This window comes from Balaenoptera ricei, chromosome 1, assembly GCF_028023285.1.
Source record: "Balaenoptera ricei isolate mBalRic1 chromosome 1, mBalRic1.hap2, whole genome shotgun sequence".
NCBI lineage: Eukaryota > Metazoa > Chordata > Mammalia > Artiodactyla > Balaenopteridae > Balaenoptera > Balaenoptera ricei.
The window spans coordinates 48,017,442-48,040,874 of record NC_082639.1 but is presented as its reverse complement, the minus strand read 5'-3'; the positions used below and the strand labels follow the sequence as shown (position 1 = coordinate 48,040,874).

The 23,433-nt window shown below is 42.0% G+C and overlaps 1 protein-coding gene across 5 annotated transcripts in view; it reads left to right on the top strand.

Moving 5' to 3' along the window:
- The window catches only part of FYB2 (FYN binding protein 2), a 134,361-nt gene that overhangs the window by 37,021 nt on the left and 73,907 nt on the right, over positions 1-23,433 (top strand). For 3 of the 5 annotated variants that reach the window (XM_059923642.1, XM_059923614.1, XM_059923650.1), the window contains exons 2-4: positions 10,457-11,198; positions 15,288-15,449; positions 17,237-17,270. In XM_059923642.1, coding sequence (XP_059779625.1) covers positions 10,457-11,198; positions 15,288-15,449; positions 17,237-17,270 — 938 coding nt within the window. The remainder of the gene's footprint in view (positions 1-10,456; positions 11,199-15,287; positions 15,450-17,236; positions 17,271-23,433) is intronic. The other 2 variants (XM_059923633.1, XM_059923625.1) reach the window with 2 other exon arrangements.

Here is a 23,433-nt window from a genome sequence, read left to right as displayed (position 1 = left end):
GCACCACTTATTGAACAGGATGTCTTTTCTCCATTGCATATTCTTGCCTCCCTTATCATAGATTGGTTGACCATAGGTGCATGGGTTTAACTCTGGACTTTCTCTTCCGTTGATCTATATTTCTGTTTTTTGTGCCAGTACCATACTGTTTTGATTACTGTAGCTTTGTAGTATAGTCTGAAGTCAGGGAGCCTGATTCTTCCAGTTCCGTTTTTCTTTCTTGAGATTGCTTTGGCTATTTGGGGGTCTTTTGTGTTTCCATACAAATTGTGAATGTTTTCGTTCTAATTCTGTAAAAAATGCCATGGTAATTTGATAGGGATTGCATTGACTCTGTAGATTTCTTTGAGTAGTATAGTCATTTTGAAAATATTGATTCTTCCAATTCAAGAACATGGTATATCTCTCCATCTGTTTGTGTCACCTTTGATTTCTTTCATCAATGTCATAGTTTTCTGAGTACAGGTCTTTTGTCTCCTTAGGTATGTTTATTCCTAGGTATTTTATTCCTTTTTTTGCAATGGTGAATGGGATTGTTTCCTTAATTTCTCTTATCATTTGTTGTTAGTGCGTATGAATGCAAGAGATTACTGTGTATTAATTTTGTATCCTGCAAGTTTACCAGATTCATTGATGAGCTCTAGTAGTTTTCTGGTAGCATTCTAGGATTTTCTATGTATAGTATCATGTCATCTGCAAACAGTGACAGTTTTACTTCTTCTTCTCCAATTTAGATTCCTTTTACTTCTTTTTCTTCTCTGATTGTCATGGCTAGCACTTCCAAAACTATGTTGAATAAAAGTGGCAAGAGTGGACATCCTGATCTTGTTCCTGATCTTAGAGGAAATGCTTTCAGTTTTCACCATTGAGAATGATGTTTGCTGTGGGCTTCTCATATATGGCCTTTATTATGTTGAGATAGGTTCCCTCTTTGCCCACTTTCTGGAGATTTTTTATCATAAATGGGTGTTGAGTTTGTCGAAAGCTTTTTCTGCATCTATTGAGATGATCATATGGTTTTTATTCTTCAATTTGTTAATATGGTGTATCACATAGATTTGTGTATATTGAAGAATCCTTGCATCCCTGGGATAAATCCCACTTGATCATGGTGTATAATCCCTTTAATGTATTGTTGGATTCAGTTTGCTAGAAATTTGTTGAGGACTTCTGCATTTATGTTCATCAGTGATATTGACCTGTAATTTTCTTTCTTTCTTTTTTTTTTTCTTTGTGACATCTTTGTCTGGTTTTGGTATCAGGGTGATGGTAGCCTCTTAGAATGAATTGGGGAGTGTTCCTCCCTCTGCAATTTTTTGGAAGAGTTTGAGAAGGATGGGTGTTAGCTCTTCTCTAAATTTTTGATAGAATTCACCTGTGAAGCCATCTGGTCCTAGAATTTTGTTTGTTGGAAGTTTTTAAATCACAGTTTCAATTTCATTACTTGAGATTTGTCTGTTCATAGTTTCTATTTCTTCCTGGTTCAGTCTTGGAAGGTTATACCTTTCTAAGAATTTGTCCATTTCTTCTAGGCTGTCCATTTTATTGGTATATAGTTGCTTGTAGTAGGCTCTTTTGACCCTTTGTATTTCTGTGGTGTCAGTTGTAACTTCTCTTTTTTCATTTCTAAGTTTATTGATTTGAGCCCTCTCCCTTTTTTCTTGATGAGTCCGGCTAATGGTTTATCAATTTTGTTTATCTTGTCAAGGAACCAGCTTTTTGTTTTATTGATCTTTTCTATTGTTTTCTTCATCTCTATTTCATTTATTTCTGCTCTGATTTTTATAGTTTCTTTCCTTCTACTGACTTTGGATTTTGTTTGTTCTCCTTTCTCTAGTTGCTTTAGTTGTAAGTTTAGGTTGTTTGTTTGAGATTTTTCTTATTTGCTGAGGTAAGATTGTATTGCTCTAAACTTTCCTCTTAGAACTGCTTTTGCTGCATCCCATAGCAGTTGGGTCATTGTGTTTTCATTGTCATTTGTCTCTAGGTGTTTTTTTATTTCCTCTTTGATTTCCTTGGTGATCTCTTGGTTGTTTAGTAATATATTGTTTGGTCTCCACATGTTTGTGTTTTTTACGTGTTTTTTTTTCTTTTAGTTGATTTCTAATCTTACAGTGTTGTGGTTGGAAAAGACGCTTGATATGATTTCAATTTTCTTAAATTACCAAGGCTTGATTTGTGGCCCAGTATGTGATTTATCCTGGAGAATGTTCCATGTGCACTAGAGAAGAAAGTGTATTCTTCTGCCTTTGGATAGTATGTTCTACAAATATCAATTACGTCCATCTGTATCTAATGTGTCATTTAAGGCCTGTGTTTCCTTATTGGCTTTCAGTTTGGATGATCTGTCCGTTGGTGTTAAGTGGGGTGTTAAAGTCCCCCACTGTTGTTGTGCTACTGCCGATTTCCCCTTTTATGGCTATTCGCATTTGGCTCATATATTGAGGTGCTCCCATGTTGCGTGCGTATATGTTTACAATTGTTTTATCTTCTCCTTGGATTGATCCCTTATCATTATGTAGTGTCCTTCCTTGTCTCTTGTAACAGTCTTTAGTTTAAAGTCTATTTTGTCTGATATGAGTATTGCTACTCTAGGTTTCTTTTGGTTTCCATTTGCATGGAATATCTTTTTTTCAATCCCCTCACTTTCAGTCTGTATGTGTCCCTAGATCTGAAGTGGGTCTCTTGTAGACGGCATATATAGGGGTTTTGTTTTTGTATCCATTCAGCCAGTCTGTGTCTTTTAGTTGGAGCATTTAAACCGTTTATATTTAAGGTAATTATATTGCCATCTTCTTAACTGTTCTGGATTTATTTTCGTAGGTCTTTTTTCTTCCCTTCCTCTTTCATTCTCTTCTCTCGTGATTTGATGACTATCTTTGGTATTGTGTTTGGGTTGCTTTTTCTTTTTTGTGTTTGTATCTATTGTAGTTTTTTGGTTTGCTGTTCCCATGAAATTTTGACATAGCAGTCTATGTATGTAAAAGGTTGTTTTAAGTTGCTGCTCTCTTTCCGCCCTAAAGAAGTTCCTTTAGCATTTCTTGTAAGGCTGGTTTGGTGGTGCTGAATTCTCTTAGCTTTTGCTTGTCTGTAAAACTTTTGATTTCTCCGTCGAATCTGAATGAGAGCCTTGCTGGGTAGACTATTCTTGGTTGTAGGTTTGCCCTTTCATCACTTTAAATATACTGTGCCATTCCCCTCTGGCCTGCAGAATTTCTGCTGAAAAAGCAGCTGATAACCTTATGAGGATTCCGTTGTATGTTATTAGTTGCTTTTCCCTTGTTGCTTTTAATATTTTTTCTTTGTCTTTAATTTTCGTCAATTTGAGTAATATGTGTCTTGCCGGGTTCCTCCTTGGGTTCATCCTATATGGGACTCTCTGCACTTCCTGGACTTGAGTGAGTGTTTCCTTTCTCATATTAGGGAAGTTATCAGCTATAATATCTTCAAATATTTTCTCAGGCCCTTTTTCTTTCTCTTCTCCTTCTGGGACCCCTATAATGTAAATGTTGGTGCATTTAATGTTGTCCCAGATGTCTCTGAGACTGTCCTCATTTCTTTTCTTTCTTTTTTCTTTATTCTGTTCTGTGGCAGTGATTTCCACCACTCTGTCTTCCAGGTCACTTATTTGTTCTTCTGCCTCAGTTATTCTGCTGTTCATTCCTTCTAGTATATTTTTCATTTCAGTTATTTTATTATTCATCTCTGTTTGTCCTTTAAATCTTCTAGCTCCTTGTTAAACATTTCTTGTATCTTCTCAATCCATGCCTCCATTCTCTTCCTGAGTTTTTGGATCATCTTTACTATCACTACTCTGAATTCTTTTTTAGGTAGATTGCCTATCTCCTCTTCATTTAGTTGTTCTGGTCAGTTTTTATCATGTTCCTTTGTTTGCAGCATATTTCTTTTTCATCTCATTTTTTCTAACTTTCTGTGTTTGTGGTCTCCATTCCACAGGCTGCAGGATTGTAGTTCCCCTTGCTTCTGGTGTCTGCCCTGTCGTGGATGAGGTTAGTCTAGGAGCTTGTGCAGGCTTCCTGGTGGGAGGGACTGGTGCCTGCTCTCTGATGGGTGGAGCTGGGTCTTGTCCCTCTGATGGGCAGGGCTGTGTCAAGGAGTGTGTTTTCAGGTATCTGTGAGCTCATTATGACTTAGGCAGCCTGTCTGCTGATGGGTGGGGCTGTGTTCCTACCTTTCTGGTTGTTTGGCCTGAGGAGTTCCAGCTTTGGAGACTGTAGGCTGTTGGGTGGGGCCAGGTCTTGGTGCCCAGTTGGGGACCTCTGGGAGAGCTCACACTGAATAATATTCTTTGGGGCCTCTGCCACCAGTATCCTTGCCCACACAGTAAACTACAGCCAACCCCTGCCTCCCCAGGAGACCCTCCCAGACCCCTAGTTAGATCTAACCCCAGTTCCTATGTAAGTATTGCTTTGTGCTGGGTCCCAGCACATGTGAGGTCTTGTGTGCACCCTCCAAGAGTGGAGTCTCTGTTTCTCCCAGCCCTCTGGAGCTCTTGCATTCAGGCCCCACTGGCCTTCAAAGCCAAATGCGCTGGGGGGTTCTTCCTCCTGATGCCTGACCCTCAGACTGTCTTGGAGGGCTATTTTTATGTGAGAACGTCCCAATGTAGTCTGTGTGTGTTTAATATTTTTTGGTGCAAGGGCTGTTTTTAGTATGGATGACTGCCCCCTCTTTCCTCAGTGTATGCTGGCCATTATCCCCTTGATAGGCGGTGTGACTGATGTTGTGGTGAACTGAGCCTGCACCGGATATTCTGCAGGGCCTCCCCTCTGCTCTGTGGTTGTTACTGCCCTATCAGAGGCAGGGTCTGCTCCCTGGTTGCTGGAGTAGAGGCCCCCAGATCTGTTTCTGGGCTGTGTTTCTGATCTGCAGTGTGAGGTAGGTGGGATTGGAGCACTCCCACTGGGAGAGAAGCCACTGAGTTTTCCTTCTCTGGAGCTGTTCACCTGTGAGTGTACTCTGTTGTGTCACTTTTCACCCATTGTGCTGGCTCACAAATTACACTATTGTTGGAACTGCTCTCAGCCCCACCTTAACTGTGGGTATGCCAGCAATTGGCCCTAGTGTCTCTCAGGAGTTGTTTTCACCAGGCCACCAACACGGATCCACCAAAGTCAGGTCCCAAGACTGTAGTAATCATGTACATGGATCCCCTGTGGGAGCTATGGAGGCAGCTCAGATTCTGGCCTGGTCCAATCCCTGCATGTACGTGCCTACTAAAGCTAGACCAACCTCAGCTGTGTGATCACTCATCCATTCAGATGTTCCTCAGGTGCTGGGTTTACAAAGCCAGCAGCGGCAGTGTAAATCCACGGTTCCTGCAGCCGTGAGGTGAGAATTCAGCTCTTCTTTCTTAGCTGCGTGGCCCCTGGGGCTCAGCTGTGGTTTCAGCCCGACCTCTGCATGTGTTCCTCCCACCGGTGTCTGCTCCCCAGGCTGCCCCAGAGCACATGCACCTGCCCAGGCAGGCAGGGGTGGAGACAGAGGCAGGCGGGGCACGTGAGCCCACTGGGGCTGGCAGAGCTGGAGGAGGCATTGGTGGGAGGGTGAGCAAGCCTGCTCAGGCAGGCGCCCCTCCTAGTGCCCATGGAGGCAGGGGCTGGCACAAGGGAAAGGGGGCTGCAATGGCAGCCCAGCTCCTTGTGCACCACTCAACAATGGCGCCCGGCTTCTATGGTGGCCCAGGCTTCTTCCACAAACATTCCCGGTTGTGGAGCTCCTTACACCTGCCCCTTAGGCTGTCTCTTCGCAGCCAACAGCTGTCCTCTCCCTGGGTCTGCTCTCCAAACCCCATGTTGCAGCACCCAACCCCACTCCGTGCCAGCAGACGTGACTCAGGCTGGGCCATGCATGGCTGCAGCATGGACCATCCATGTAGGTCTTACTCTGTCCTGCCTGCCACAGACTGGCTACTGTGCTCTCCTCCAAGCTTCCGAAGCTCCCTCTCTGTCCCAGCTGATCTCCCCACCTGTTAGGGCGCTTCTCTGAGTGCAGGAACCTCTCCTCTCCTTCAGCTGCCCCTGCAGAGGTGCAGGTTCCATCCCGTTTCCTCTTTTCTCTTTTTTTCTTTCTTTTGTCCTACCTGGTTTGGCAGGGATTTTTCTTGTCCTTTTAGTGTCCAAGGTCCTCTGCTAGTGTTCAGCAGGTGCTTTGTGAGAATTGTTCTATTTTTAAATGTATTTTTGATGTACTTGTGGGGAGAGGCAAACTCCACGTCTTCCTATTCCTCCATCTTGACTCCTCATCTCATTAATGTTTTATAGTTTCAGTGTACAAGTCTTTCACCTCCTTGGTTAAATTTATTTCTCGGTATTTTATTCTTTTTGATATAATTGGAAATGGGGATGGTTTCTTAATTTCCCTTTCTGATAGTTCCTTATTAGTGCATAGAAATGTGACAGAATTTTGTATATTTATTTTGTATCCTGCAACTTTACTGAATTTATTAGTTCTGTTGACAAAAATTTAATTACTATCAAGTTAAGAAGAAAGAAGGGAATTTTATTTGGGCCAAACTGCAGATTATAACCCAGAAAGCAGATTCTCAGAAAGCTCTGAAAACTGTTCCACCTTTTAGAAGTCAAAGGCTTAGTCATATACATTTTTGAGATAAAGGATCATACATCAAAATGACATACTGATATTTTACAGAAAGGTCACCAAGGATACATAGTCCAGGTAAGCATGTACAAAGTAAGCAGCAAGTCACCATGACCCCCACAGAGCTGGCTAAGAACACTGTTCTTTTAAGAAGTTACACTGCTTGCATCAGGAGAAAGAATAAATGATCTTTATGGTTGAGCAGGCACTCCCATCTCTGAGGAGCTTTGGTTAATGTGTAATGCAGATGCACACTGCATATTAGGGAGGGAGAAGGCCCAAACAAACACACAGAGAGAATTTTATCTTTGGTTTTTTTTCTTGTCTTGCCTTAAAATATAAATTTTATTTCATCAGTTTTTGGTGAAGTCTTTAGGGGTTTGTATATATTGTATCATGTCATCTGCAAATAGTGATAGTTTTATTTCTTCCTTGCCAATTTGGATTACTTTTATTTCTTTTTCTTGCCTAATTGCTCTGGCTAGGACTTCTAGTTCTATGTTGTGTAAAAGTGGTGAGAGTGAGCATCCTTATCTGATTCCTGATCTTAGAGGAAAAGCTTTTAGCTTTTCATCATTCAGCTTGATGTTAACTGTGGGCTTACCATATATGGCCTTTATTATGTTGAGGCATGTAACCTCTATACCCACTTCGTTGAGAATTTTTTTTTTTTATCATAAATAGATGATGAATTTTGTCGAATGCTTTTCCTGCATCTATTGAGATAATATGTTTTGTTGTCTTCCTTTTGTTAATGTGGTGTATCATATTGATGGATTTGCCGATGTTTGACCATCCTTGCACCTCTGGAATAAATCCCACTTTGACCACGGTGTATGATACTTTTAATGGACTGTTAAAGTTGGTTTGCTAATATTTTGTTGAGGATTTTTGCATCTATGTTCATCAGTATTGACCTACAATTTTCTTTTCTTGTGTCATCCTTGTCTGGATTTGACATCAGCGTTCAGGAAATGTCTTATTCATCTTTGTAACCCTATTGTCTAGCACATAATAGGAAACCAATGAATATTTTGAGGTGTCACAAGTTGAATTTTGAACAAGTAGGAATTTGCTAATTCAAGAAATTGGGTGAAAGGTGGGCATTCCAGGCAGAGAAAATAACATATTCAAAGGTATAGAGACATGAAAGAGCAAAATAAGTTTAGGAAAATGTAAGTAATTCAGTGAAGTCAGAAGGAAGAAAGCATGTCAGGGAGGGGCCCAAAAGATGTCAGAAAATTAACAGAGTTGGGATTTGGGGGGGCCTTAGGTACTAAGCAAGAGTTCAAGCTGTATTGGAAAGCTTTGAAGAAGCCAAATTGAAGGATTTTAAACTGGGATGTACATGATCAGATTCATGTTTTCAGTCAGATTTGTCTAACAGCTGGGTAAATGGTAGATTAGAGGGGCCTAGAGTGGAGGCAGGGAGGCCAGAAAGAAGTCATTTTAAGCAATAAGTAAGGAAGACTCAAAGGCAGTGGCAATGGCATGAAGAAGGGGCAGGCTCATGGACTTTTAAGAATTAAGATCAGGGGCTTCCCTGGTGGCGCAGTGGTTGAGAATCTGCCTACCAATGCAGGGGACACGGGTTCGAGCCCTGGTCTGGGAAGATCCCACATGCCGTGGAGCCACTGGTCCCGTGAGCCACAACTAGTGAGCCTGCGCGTCTGGAGAAAATGTTGCAGTATGCTATAGTATGGGTGAACCTTAAGGACAATATGCTAAATGAAATAAATCAGTCACAACAAGACAAGTACATATGATTCCATTTATATGAGGTACCTGGTGTAGTCAAGTTCGTAGATACAGAAAGTAGAATGATGGTTGCCAGGGTTTGGAGGGAGGGGGAATGGGAAGCTGTTGTTTAATGAATATAGTGCTTCCGTTTTGCAAGATGAAAGAGTCCTGGACATTCACAATAATGTGAGTGTACTTAGCACTACTGTACTGTACACTTAAAAATGGCTATGGTGGTAAATTTAAAGTTAGGTGTATTTTACCACAATTTAAAAAATATTAACCACTGAGGTATGTACATCTGTCATCTCATGTGACCCTTGCAATAACCCTGAACTGTTAGTAGAATCATCGCATTTTATAGTGAGGAACATAAGGCTCAGAGAAGCAAAGTGAACTGTCGAAGACACATGACTAGAAAATGGCAAAGCTGAGCCTCATACTTAGATCTCCTAGTTCCATGCCCAGTGCTGGCTTCTACCACATCAGGGGAAAGGAAGGTCAATGGAATCAACTTGACTGCTGGTTGAAATGGAAGAAATTAACCCTGGGCAATTTGTGAGGAAAGCTATAAATGTGTGTATGGTGTGTGTGTGTGTGTGTGTGTGTGTGTGTATGTGTGTGTGTATGTGAGAGAGAGAGGAGGAAAGAGGGAAGAGCATGCAAGCAAGCTCCCAGACACCTGCTTCATATTTCCTGTTCAACTTTTCTCCCTTCCTAAATCTTCAGAGGACAGTGTGAGTCAACTAATCTACAGTGTGAGTCAACTGTAAACACAGTGAGAAAATGTCCCGCAACAGTCATTCCTTCAGCAGGCAAAATCAGAAGTCAGTAGCATGGAGGTTGTCTGTATACATGAAATTAAGACCTTTAAGTTGATCAAGAGAAGATGGTGGCTCTTACTTTGGAAATGGCTCTATTAGATGTCCTCCCATGCTCTGTGTCCTCCCCCTCCAACCTCCTCTGAAGACAGAAAATGACAAAACACACTTACAAAAGTAAATTAAATCTCATGAGAGAAAGGGGGAAACTGGGAAGAGCACGGAGCAGGAGTCAAGCCTAATCCTACCTATGTAGTAGACCACCAACTCACTCTATAATCCCAGGCATGTCCCTGCCTCTGCCCAAAGGGTTGTGCTGCTATTACTACCCCCATCTTCATATACTGAATTTGAGCTGAATTTAGAAAGTGGAACACAGTCTCCCAAGGGGAGTAAAAAATACAAGAGCGTCATCTCGTCCCTTATGAGTAGCTTTTATTTACTATGTGTCAGGCACTGTGATGGACACTTTACATATGGCACCCCTCATCCTTCTGCCACTTGCAAGTTATTTCTATGACGAGACTGCACTGATGATACCAAGTTTCCCAAAGTATTTTTCTAGATGATAAAGAGCAGAGTCTGAATTTGAACACAGACCTGTCCAAAGGTTCCAAAGATTGCTCTTTTCTCCACCCTGTGGTGTTAAGTTCAACAGCCAAGTTATGAGGAGCTGTGGAAGCAATGTGGAGTCAGGGAGGAGTTAGCTCTACGTGTCAGCCACAGGGGGAATGTTGATGGAGAAGGTGGGCGTTACTGTTGGAAGAAAGCAGTTGACAAGTATACGGGGGATGCACCTGGGGGAAGCAAGAACACATGAGCGAAGTCAGGGTGGTGGAGAGTATAAAGTTTCTAGGAAAACTATAAGTTATCCTGTTTGGTTTAAGTGTGGTTATGTTGACCTACGGCTGGAGATCATAATTCTGCCCTCTTTCAGATCATAATTCCACAACTTCTGCCAATGTTCTTGAATGTCATGCGAAGGGGTTTATTTGCATAGGCAGCAGAGAGCCACCAAAAGTTTATATCAAGGGATTTATCGGTAATTGTTAGTACTATCTCTTTTACAAGCGTTCTTTATATGTTGTGAAGAAATTAAACATACCCGAAGTGTTTCAAAGAGCACACAATTGTTTTCACTCTGCCTCACTCAACAGATAAGTGATGGCATTACATCAGCACCTACAGCTTCTTAGCAGGCACAGTGAAGTCAGCTAATCATGCTGCTTTCTTCCTAGAGTAACGAGACATTACTGTTTTCTTTTATGCTCTAGGAAGTGTTAAGAAACTTCAAGGAACTTCGAGCCAAATTTCAAAAGCTTGATGCGCCATCTCTTCCAGGACCTGTTAAATTCCCAGAAGGTGTTTCTCAAAAGGGTGACCCTGGAAGCAGACAGTCCACAAAGACTTTGGCCAGTGGGAAACATCCCTCTTCCAACCACAATGAGCCCCTACCCGATTGTGCCAGTGGTGACTCCCAGCCTCTTAAAGCCCAGAAAGTGAAGTTGGCTCAGAAGAGCGAGACTCAGAAATGTTCTCATTCCCTGGAACCTCCTGGGAGTTCTTCTGCTTCTTCAGTAAATTCACAGAAGGCTTCTCTGCTGTTAGATGTGAATCAGTCAAATGCTGAGATAACCAATAAGAAGAAAGTACTGGTGAACAACAGCTTCAGAAACAAGCTCTGGAACTGGGAGGTTTTGTCTCAGAAAAGTGAGATGTCATCAGTCTTTATCCCTGCCAGTTGTGGAAGCAGGGCCTTCCATCTGGAAGAGCAGAAAAGCATGGGGCTTACTCCAGAGGAGCCCAGGAAAAAGCTGGAAAGAAAAGGAGCCCAGACCCTTCCTTCCCAGAGGCGCTTGATGGCCCAAAGAGGATTGTGTGCCACCTCTGAAGATCCCACTGTTCGACTTTCTCAACATGGCAGGAGGAGCCGAGCAAGCCCCAGTCCTGAGAGGAGCCCGGCAGGGAGCACCTGCCACCCTATCTATGAGGGTGAGTTCACCAGCCAGGCCCCAGGTGAGAAATCGAATCCCCACAGGCCTGGGGGGAAGGGGCACTGTGTTTCTAATTTAGAGCTTGCTGGCTTGGGATGGTCACATATGTGAGCTGGGCAATGTTTGCTTCAAACTCCAGCACAGGTATTCTAGGCCCATTTGCTAGGTTATAATTTACCCAGGTTTGGGTAAAGTGATTAATCTCCTGGAATTATACGGAGACACAGTTGGGGCAAACTTGGATTTGAATATTAGCTCTACTTCTTACAAGATGCATGAAATTGAACAATCTGCTTAACTTCATAAAGCCTGGTCTGCTCTCCTGTCAATTGATCCATCACCAATCTTCCTTGTCTTGGTAAATAGTTCAACCAGGCTCTTGGTTGCTCAGGCCAAAAATCTAGGAGTCATGCTCTATTCCTGTCTCCCCCTCATTCTTTGCAACTAATCCATCAGCAAGCTCTTGGTTCTATCATCAAAATATGTTCTGAATCCCTCTACTTGCTTCCATTTCTGCCTTCTGCCCATGTCTACACCACCATGGACCATCTCTTGCCTGGACCTGCTTTCACACTCTTGCCCTCTTATATTGTACTCTCCTCCTTGTAGGCACAGTGATCCTCTAAAGCATAAATCTAATCATGTCACTCCCCAGCTCATTTCAGCCACAGCCATACTACAGTGGCTCATATGATTTGCTCCTTGACTACCTCTCTTACCCTCTCCTCTCTCACCACATTGGCCTTCTTGCTATTCCTTAGATACACCAAACTATTTCCACCCCAGGACCTTTGCACCTACAGATCCCTCTTCTGGAACATGTTTCCCCTAGGACTTTGATGTCTCACTCCCTCACTTCATCAGCATCTCAGCTCAATGTCACCTGCTGTGAGTGGACCTTGTAGATGGCTCTATCTAAAATAGCCACCCCACCACCAGCATTCTTTACCTTCCTACATTGCTTTGGTTTTCTTCATATCACTTATCCCTATCTGGTAAATTATTATGTATTTGTTTGTTTATCTGAGTAAAATATAAGTTAAATGAGGATAAAAACTGTCTTCTTTACCACTGTATCCCCAGAACCTAGAAGAACAAGGCCAGTTTCAGTGGGTCCTCAAGAAAGTATTTTTTGAATGATTGAATGAATGGATGGATGGATGGATGGATCTCCTGCTTATAATCTTATATGGTTTCTCTTTGCTCTCAGAATAGCATCTAAACTACTTACTGACTTCATAGCTCTGCTTCTTTGGGTCCCTGCTTATGTCTCTGACTTACCTCCTGCTCTCTTCCCTGGTTCACTAACCCATAGATAACACCCTGGATTTCTTGCTGTTCCTTGAACAGACTTTGTTATGACTCAGGACCTTTGCAATTGCTGTTCCCTCTTCCTAGACAACTCTTTTCTTTGATCTTTGCATAATTGCCTTTAGATCTAAGTTCAAATGACACTTTCCCAGATAAGCCTTCTCTAGCCAGAGATCTCCATCTAAAGACCACTACCTCACCACCAAGAGTTCACATTCTTTCATATCATCATTATTTCCTTTATAGAACTAATAGATTGCTGTGATTTTCTTTTTTGGGTTTTTTTTTTTTAATTGAAGTATAGTTGATTTACAATGTTGTATTAGTTTCAGGTGTACAGTAGAGTGATTCAGTTATACATATATACGTGTTTCTATTCTTTTCTAGATTCTTTTCCCTTATAGGTTATTACAAACTATTGAGTATAGTTCCCTGTGCTATACAGTAGGTCCTTGTTGGTTATCTATTTTATGTATAGTGGTGTGTATATATGAATCCCAAACTCCTGATTTGTCCCCCGCTTCCCACCGCCTGTGATTTTCTTATCTGTTTATTTGTTTGCATGTTTCTCATCAGCCTCCTCCTGTTAGAATGAAAATTCCTGAGGGCAGAACTCTATATGTTCTTGCTCTTAACTCTAGCCCCAGCCCCTAGAACAATGCTTGGAATATAGTAAATAGTTATTGATGAAGGGATGGAAATGAAGAGAGGATGAATGGGAGGAAGGAGAGATGCGAGGCAAGAAAGGGCTGGATAACCTACCTGATAGAGCTGTTGGGAGGATTAAGTGAGATAACCTACATAAACTGCTTAGCACAGTGCCTGGTAAAAGTTAGGAGCTCAGTTAGTAAGTGATCATCCACTTTCACTGTCTTCTCCCTAAGTTGATAAAGACTAAAATCTCTGACATTGCGGCTTATAATTCAAGCCTTAGAAGAATGGAACTCTGGCCCTGACTATGTAACCCCTGCTGGCAGGGCTAGAAGGAAGCCCCGCTCCCCGCCTGCAAAAGATAGCAGGGCTTTCAGGAGGTTGCACCGAGGTACTTGTGAAACACTAGCCAACTTCTCTAGTTTTGTCATGTGGTCAACCACTGTATTATGTAAACCAAAAAATCAAGGCACTTGAATTATATAAGATTTTGTGCTATTTTCAGTGTAAGAGGCAGATACAATTTTTATATATAATGTTGAAATTTCTGTTGGTTGGCTTATCAGTGCAGAAAGACAAAATACGTGAAATTGGGACTGTCCTGGAAAATTCTAGGACACAAAATCCATAGGTGCCCAGGTACCACAAAGCCAGCCTTGAAGCCTGTTCTAGGCATTGAGCCCCGGAAGTCAGAGACGAATTGTTACTCCTCTTCGTGGCTCCCATGTTAGTTGCCCATCATCAGTGCTTGAAGAATCCTTTCAGGGAATAGTCATTATCCCTTTCCCCTGATGCAGGCCCTGTGCTTGGTGCTGTGGGGAGGTCACTAGGGCCTAGTCCCTGCCCTCGAGGAGCCTACATTCAGTGGGAAGATAGACCAGCTCTTTTAATATGCCACAACACTGATGCAGAAGTGGTAACAATGTGCTAGGGGATACAGAACAAAGAGTGGTTGATTCTGAGCTTGTTTTCTGGTAGAAATCAAGAAAGGCCTCCTAGAGGAGGTGTCATTGGAGCAGGGCCTTAAAGAATGAGTCAAAGTTCGCCAAGGGAGAAGTGAGGGAACAGCATTCCAGAAGCAGGAGGAATGGCATGAACAAAATCTTGGATACATGAGAGCTATTTAAGGCTATTAAAGTTAAATCTGGAATGCTGTTACAGATATATATATATATATATATATATATATATATATATATATATATATATATATCTGGCTCATTTTGCTGTACAAACACAACTTTGTAAATCAACTGTACTTCAATTTAAAAAGTAAATTAAAAAAAATAGAAACTACAAAAAAATCAAATCTGGAAAACTGAGAAGCCAGTGGTTGTGAGCGAAAGATGTTAGGGCTTAAGGTTGGGGCAGGAGGGTGGTAAAGTGTGGTAAGAAAAGAAATGTAGATTGAGGCTGTGTGGTGTTTAAATGCCAGAGTATGGAGTGAGTGGACGACAGCTGAGGAAACAGGGCTTCATCCTCTGGGCAGCTGGATGGTGGCAAGATCGGGTTTGAACAGGGAACCCTACTCAGTGCTCTGTAATGGCCTATATGGAAAAAGAATCTAAAAATAAAGTGACTGTATGTGTATGTATAACTGATTCACTTTGCCGTACACTTGAAACTAACACAACATCGATTGTAAATCAACTATACTTCAATAAAAAATTATTTATTTATTTTCTTTATTTTGGGGGCTGTATCAGGTCTTCATTGCGGCGCAAGGACTTCTCCCTAGTTGCGGTGCGTGGGCTTCTCTCTAGTCGTGGTGTGCAGGTTTTTTCTCTCTCTAGTTGTGGCGCGCGGGCTCTGTAGTTGGCGGCACGCGGGCTCTCTCATTGGGGCGCGCAAGCTCAGTAGTTGTGACGCATGGGCCTAGCTGCCCCGCAGCGTGTGGGATCTTAGTTCCCTGACCAGGGATTGAACCTGCGTCCCCCTCATTGTAAGGCGGACTCTTCACCACTGGACCACCAGGGAAGTCCCTTCAATAAAAATTTAAAAAACAAAAACAAAAAACAAAAAAAGATCAGGTTTGCATTTTGATCAGGACACTCTGGCTGCTGGGTGGAGAATAGATGGGAGGGGAGTGAGGCTGAGGCCAGCCATGAAATGGAAATACTAACCTACATTTTGGACTATTTATGCTCAGAGAACCAGCCGGATGTCAGTCATCCACAACTTCCCAATACCAAGCCGCTGCCTTCCGTCAAGTCCCTGGGTCCTCCTCCCGCAAAGCCACCGAGGCCCCCGGTCGTGAACCTCCAGGCCTTCCAGAGGCAGGCACCTGCTCTTCCCAAGACCCACAGGGAAGGTAAGGAAATGCGCAGGGCCCCGTGCACAGCCAGCCAACAGAAGTCATGGCTCCCGTGGCCGGATCCCCGTCACCTCCCCCTCTGCATCGGCTCCCAGGGGACAGTGCCGGACTGCTTCTCTGTGGGGCTGGACATCCATCACTGCTTATTCTCACGTAGAGGCTGTGGCAGCTCGCCTGTGAAATGACACATCTGTGGGAATTGGCCCCTTATCGCTCCTGGGCCAGCCTGCTTCCCCTGAGAGCACTGCATTTGATCACTGGGAATCTGTCCAAGAGGAAGAAAACAAAAAGTAGCTGAGGAGGGAGGCAGGGAGTCTTTGTTTTCCTACAAAGCCCATGTTGTCAACACAACCAAGGGCAGTAGGAGGGGGGGAGGGAGTGAAGAGAGGAAAGTCAGTGTGCACTTGACCTGGGGTCATGCTGGGCGTCCCTTGGGCCTCTGTGATCTGCCTTCAGGAATGAATTGAAGGGCCCGCACCCCTGCCCCCATTAGTCCTTTCCGGGACCTGCAGCATCCTTGACAGCCATCCTTCTGTGCTCTTGTGTGTTTTCCTCTGCTTTGCAAAGGGAACCTTCTCACCCTCCTTTTCCCCCCCACTGCAGCCCGATCCTGTTGACACTGTAAACACCTTCGCTTACATTTGCTCTAGTGAAACACAAGGTGAACATACACTTTGGGGTGATGCGTAGTGCTGTGCTAGCCTTTGTCTTACTGTGGCCACGAGTGCCTGTGGATGATACGCTAAAAGAGCTAATTCTTCGTTCATGTATTCTTAGTTTGTTGACTGTTCATTAGACTGCTTTGGGCAAACTTAGGGTGAAATTTCTTTAACTCAGTGATTCTCAAACTTCAGCATGCATCAGAGTCAGCTAGAGGACCTGTTAAAACACAGCTTAACCCCAGAGTTCTGATTCAGTTGGTCTTGGTTTGGGGCCTGAGAGTTTACCTTTTTAGCAAGTTCACGGCGAGATGCTGATGTTGCTGGCCCAGGGACCACACTTTGAGAACCACTGCTGGAAGTCATCTTAAGTCTCATCCCCAAAGAAAATCCTATAGTGAGAAATCGAGCTCTTCTGAGTATACTTTGATAATATGGCCACCTCCTTGTCAAAGAAGGCTCAGTATGGCTTTTATAAACATTAAATAATTCAGGCCTCAAACCATCTCTCTGAAAGAGAAGAAGTTTGTCAGAGAACAGAGAACATAGGACTAAGTTTTGGGAAATAAAATGGGCTTTGTAAATCCCAGCTCCCCCCTCACTAGCTATAGAAGTCTGGGCATGGTACTCACTGAGCCTCATTTTCCTTATCTGTAAAATGGGGATGATAATAACACTCGATGATTGTGAGGAGAAATGAGATGAGGCCTGGGAAGACTTTGAACAGTGCTCGGCACACCAGTAAATGCTCGATAAAGGCACTGTTATCATTAACTCAAGCACACACTGAGCAGCTATGCTCTCTTTGCCAGGCTCTGTGATAGAAACAAGAGATTAAGAGGTAAAGCCCACAGGAGTTCCAGGGCTCAAGGGGGTCAAAGTCTAATACAGGAGATTGCACTCATAAATAAGCACCATAAAGTGTAGGTGAACACTGCATGCAGGACCGAAGGTCCCCGGATGCCAGGGGGGAGGGGAGGCTTGGGGCACAGGTAAGCTGCCCTTCTATGTTTTGTCTCGGGGTGGGGGGAGGAGGTTGGGGGGGTGTGGTCATTGCACAAACAATTCACTTAAACAGGCTGCCACTGAAACCCCTCTTTTTCACCCTGTCTCTTGATCTTGCAGCAGCTGGGGAGGAAGGCGACCTGCCTCCAGAGAGGTGAGTACCCGTTTTTCAATTGTGTAGGAGCGTAGCCCATCAAGGAGGCTGCTTAGCCTGACCAAAAGCAGGCAATAAGCACACGCCAGGTGTCTGTATTTCTCAGAAGAGTTGCAGGAAGAGCAGATTTATAAGCACCAAACTGCAACTTTTGATTAAATGAGAGATTAAATAAACTGCATTTAAAAACCAGGCTGGCGTTAAGCTGCAAAGATGGTCATCTGAGGTCCTCTTACTTATGATACAGTTGGGTTCAGTAAATTGAAACATCGGCCTCTGTAGTAATAAATCAGATGAGGGGCCACAGAGTGCTGTGGGCAGCCAGTGTGATGTTAGGAATCGGTAATGGGACAAAGGACCTTCTGGTTTTGGTGCGCTCATTGTAAGACTTTGGCCATGAAGGTCAGTCCATTAATCACTCTGATGTGTCATGCATCAAGCTGGCTACTGTATACAGATGTTCTCACTTCCTCTTCTCAAGAACGCTGCAAAGTTGCTGCCCCTGTCCTCATTTTACAGCTAAAGATAGTTGGCCTCAGAAAGTTTGTCACTTGCAGAGGCATGATTCCAACCCAGGTGTGCCCAAACTATTTTTTAACTGAGATATAATTGATATATAACATTGTATAAGTTTGAGGTGCATAGTGTATTGGTTCAAGACACTTATATATTACAATATTATTACTACGGTAGTATTAGCTAACACCTTTATCACCTTGCATAATTATTTTTTTTGTGCTGCAAACAGTTAAAAATCTAGTCTCTCAGCAGCTTTGAGTTTATAATATAGCATTATTTTTTTACTGTAATCCCTATATTGTGCATTGAATCTCCAGAACTTATTTATCTACAGGTTGCAAGTTTGTACTCTTAAACAACATCTCCGATTTCTCCATTCCCCAGCCCTTGGTAACCAGCATTCTATTTTCTGCTTTTACAAGTTCTGTTTTTTTTTTTTTAAGATTCCACATATAAGTGATATCATGCAGTATTTGTCTTTCTCTGTCTGACTTATCTTACTTAGCATAATGCCCTCAGGGTTCATCCATGTCTTTGCAGATGGCAAGATGGCCTTCTTTTTCAAGGCTTAATAATATTCCGTATATAAATGTGTGCATATACATATATATCACATTTATAATATATTACATTCATGTATCTATAACATTATCACATTTACACATTTATATATATATATAATATGTGGATTATATATATATATGTATATATCTCATATCTTCTCTACCCATTCATCTGTGGACACTTAGGTGTCCATCCATATCTTGGCTATTGTGACTAATGCTGCAATGAACATGGGAGCACAGGTATTTCTTTGAGATCCTGTTTTTGCTTCCTTCAGGTGTATACCAAGGTATAGGATTTCTGGATCATATGGCATTTCAATTTTTAAGTTTTCAAGGAAGTACCATACTGTTTTCCATAGTGGCTGTACTAACAGGTATGCCCAAACTATTTTGACTATACAAACTCCTTCACAAAGATGCTCCTGTTCTCAAGAAGGTCAGTCTTAGAAGGAGAACTAAACATAAAAATAAATAATCATACTACTTATTCATTCATTAAATGTTTATAATAGTAGAATGTGTTACATTTTGTAATAGAGAAAGGTATAAGTTTCAGAGGTTGCAAAAATGCAGAGGGATCATTTTTCCTTGGGAGGGTCAGGCAAGTCTTTATAGAAAACATATGAGTTGTCTGTTGCTGCAGTAATACTGCATAATACCAACAGAACATCAACAGTATACAAAGTAACTGTGGGTTCGGCTGATCTGGGCTGGGCTCAGCTGGTGTGGCTCACGTGTTGAAGACTATCTAGACAGTTTTGCTGATACTGAGTCAGAGTGAGAGGGCATTGAAGTTTTACATGGCAGTGGGCAGGGATCCATGAAGGGGTGAAGAATAGGGGCATTAATTCAATCAACCTAACAGTGAAGAGGAAACATTTGAAATAAGTATTGAGGATAAACATCTGTTGGAAAACACGGGAAGGTACACTATAGGCAGAGGCAGGAAGTGTGGAGTAACAAGTCTTCTTTTGGAAACTAGAACTACTTGAGTTAGAGTATAGAAAGTACAGTAAGGAATGGAAAGAAATGGAAGGGAGACAGGATCCTGTACACCAAGGACTTGATACGACGCTCTTGTTCAACAAGGAACAGACTGAATGATGCTAGAAAAGATTCATGTGCTCTAGGAACTCCTGGTTCAGTTGTCTATTTGAAAGAGTTCAGGGATGGCATGAGGTAGGTCAGTGGAGCCGCCTTCTATGTGCATTTATATGAAAGAGAGAAAAAAATTTAGAAGGCTTGGGATATGATTTGTACTATTTACTCAGTGAACATGGGCCTCAGTACCACAGTTTGAGGGGACAATGTAATTCTGCTGTGCTCTGAGTCAGTCTTAATTCCCTCTTGCCTCAAATACTGTGAACATCTCAGTATGATTATGAGTGTGATTCAGCACACTCATAATCTAGTGTTCAGCTAGATACGCATTTTCCCTACAGCTTGGCTCTAAACTAAGCTGACTCCTTCTCTGGCACTTTAATCATCCATTTCAACATGGGGGACAAACTTGCTGTGATAGGCAAGTATTGGGAAACTGTAGTCAGCCTCTAATGTGACACCTTCTTCCTAAGGGATTTACAAGGACAGTTTCACTATTCTGTCCTTTCACACTGACTTTAGAACCTAACCTCATCTAAAATGAGACTCACTATACTTCGGTTATGATATGAGCCATACTGCTGTAAGAGTGAAAGGCAAGAGATGAAGAGGCACCAGAATACTTAGGCGTGGCTTCGTAGAAGGAAAAAAACCTTGAGATGTATCCTGTATGATAGGCCAGGATTAGGTAGGCTTACTTATTTGTTCCCTTTTGTGTGACTGTAAGATAGGTGAGGGCAGGGTTTTGTCCCCAGAAATAACCACATTCTTGACTGGTAGTTGGTAGATGGATGGATGGATGGACAGATGGATGGACTAAAGGACAGAGCAATGGATGTTCAGTATAGAGCTAGAACATGATTGAAAGCAAGGTGGTAGTAATAAAAAAGAGGATATAAAGAGACAAAAGAAGTATGCTGATGTGGAAAAGTAAGAGATGACATTAGATCCTGAAATACATTAAGTGCCATGCTAAGGGTTTTGAATTTTATCTTGTCAATGATAAGAAATTAGTTTGAACAAGTAAATGCCATGATGCTAAGCAGCCTTAGATACAACTTCCGTGGAAACTGGTGCTTGTTTGGGAAGAACATCTTCCACGTTCATGGTATTAATTTTCAATAAAGATATTAGATTAGAAATAGAATATGTCGGATCTTATTACTGGAAGGAGACCTGGCAATTATCTAATGCAGCCCGGCCATTACAGCATAATGTTAACAAAAATCTGGGCTTTTCATCTAAGCCTTACCATTTAACACCTATGTAGTGCTGGACAAATACCTTAACCTCTGCAAACCTCAGTTTCTACTTATGTAAAATGGGATATTGATAGTTCCTAACTCATGCAATTGTGGTGTTGGTTAAATGAAGTAATGATTGTAAAGTGTTTAGCACATTACCTAGCATCTAGAGAGTGCTCAATAAAGTTTGCTTGGCTGTTATACAACCTCCCACCAAAGGCAAGAATTCATGCTCAGAACCTTAGTCTCTTCAAAAATCCTTTGATGGGGAGCTCATTGCCTGGGGAGTCCAGTGTTTTTCTTTGTTGGGCCAGATTTTATCCACTGAACATATATTTATTGAGCATCTACTATATGCCAAACCCTCTTATATACATTGAGAATACAGCAGTGTATAAAATATCTTACATGTACCCACACACACATTTGTTCGTTTGTTTATTCAAAAGTCCTTCAAGTTGGGCTGGAAAAAGAGATGACTTCCTTACTCTAGATTCCCAACCATCCCTCCAAGATCTATTCATTGGTACAAGGGATGTTGTCTTTACTCCTTCTTTACATGACAGTTTTTAAAACATCTAAGGACTACTTTCTTCTCTAATCTCAAACTGTCATTGTTTTCAACCATTATTCATAAAATGGGAGTCTTTGTGTTTTCACTGTATTTCTGTGGATATATTTTGTAATCCTCTTGTTAGGAACTCAGTGCATTTAGAATAGCCATTTTTACTTCTGAGCCTCTCTATATTGTGTATTAAATATAAGCAGCATTGTGTAATGGAGCAAGTACAGGTCTGGAGTCAGATTAGCATGGGTTCAACCACTCCTCTATTTTACACAAGTCATTCAACTGCTCAGAGTTTTGATATGCGTGTCTGTAAAGTGAACATAGTAATACTTACTTCATTGATTGTCACAAAGACTAAATGAGATAAATTATATAAAGCATGGAGTACCAGAAGATGATCAATGAGTCTTCGTTTCTTCAACCCTTGGCCTCTCCATTTCTTCTTATCTCTGGAATATTAATATTGCATTAATGAAATGACTCTTTGGAGTTTATCCTTTGTCATCACTCTTTCGTGCAAACCAAGCTGGTTGGCATGCCTCTTGAATAAGCAGCTCCTATTTGTGTTTGTGAACAAAGCAGGGTAGTCCCAGGGCAGCAATCAGCCCTGGGTCTATGTCAGTACTTAGCAGAGTTGGCTAATATTTTATTCATTAGCTATCAATATGGGTTTTCTCCTATTAAGAAGAGTCAGAGGGTAGTCCTGAGTCAGGGAATCTCTGACTTAGACACTAAGGCAGGGAGAGGCTATTTATTTCAGGAGTAGAAAAGATTCAGACAGTACACTGTTTCTCGCGCGAGGGTCTGTGCGTGGATCTCAGGATTCCACCATATTCTCTTCCGGACTTTTAATTTTGTATTTTCATTTTGATGATCGTCTTTAAAAGATAATATAAGCCTATTTTCAATCTTCTGGATGGACTCCTTCAACCTAATACTTTGGGACATACTTTTGTGTTTGGTTTTTGCTATTTCTTCCCCATGCAGAGTGGGAAACACAAGCATCTGCTAGGGCTGAGCAGATTATGTGACTATGTCTAGGACCTGTGTTAGACAACCGAGGAGAATAGAACCTGGGGAATAAATGCCTTTCCTAAAGCATTCAAGTAAAATAATGATGATAACAGAGAAATGACATGGTGGCCAAATAAGATGAAGCTGTAGTCCTTATTTGAATTGTGGTAAGTGCTATAAAGAAAACAATTTTTTATACAAGTTTTAAAGGTTACACTCCACTTACAGTTATTACAAAATATTGACTATATTCCCTTTTTTTGTACAATACATTCTTGTAACTTATCTTACACCCGACAGTTTGTACCTCCCACTTCCCCACCCATATATTGCCCCCCCAAATGGTAAGCACTAGTTTGTTTTCTATCTCTGTGAGTCTGCTTCTATAAAGAAAAAAATTTAAAGCATATTAGGATAATAACAGGGGGTTGGGAGTGAAATAAAGGAGGTGTAGGATGATCAAGAAAGGCCTCCCTGAGGTGGTGACATTTGGGCTGAGACCTGAATGATGAGGACCCAGTTATGGAAGGTCTAGAAGATGTTCCAGGAGATGGAACAGCTGGGGCGAATTCTCAAGAACCACCCTCTACACATTTCAAGAACCGGAAAGGCGGGGAGCACAGCTAAAGCACAGTGCTCTAGGGGAATGGAGGTGGTGATTCTTAGGAGCCGTGGAATGAGTTTGGATTCTGCTCTAAATGCATTGGGAAGCCAGAGGAGAGTTTTTAAGCCAGGCAGTGACATGAGCTGACATGTATTTTGTAAAGATCTATCTGGATGCTGTATAAATACTAAATTTAGTGGAGAAGCAGGTGGAAATAGGCAGACAGCCTAGGAAGCCATTGTGACAATGAAACAATGACAATAACATTAAAAATAGCAATCAACACTGATATGGTGTCTGTTCTAAGTATATAAATGATTCCATTTGTGACAATCTTTAAGGAGTAGATGAAGCTATTATATATTTTATAGATGAGAAAACTGAGTCACAGAGAGGTTAAATAACTTGACGTGGACAAGGGGGTAGAAATGGAGATAAAGAAATGAATGGATTCAAGTTATGTTTTAAAGGAAAGCCAGCAGTTGCTGGATCAGCTGTGGGGAGTGAGATGGGAGGGAAAGAGAGGAATCTAGAACTTGTAGGTGAT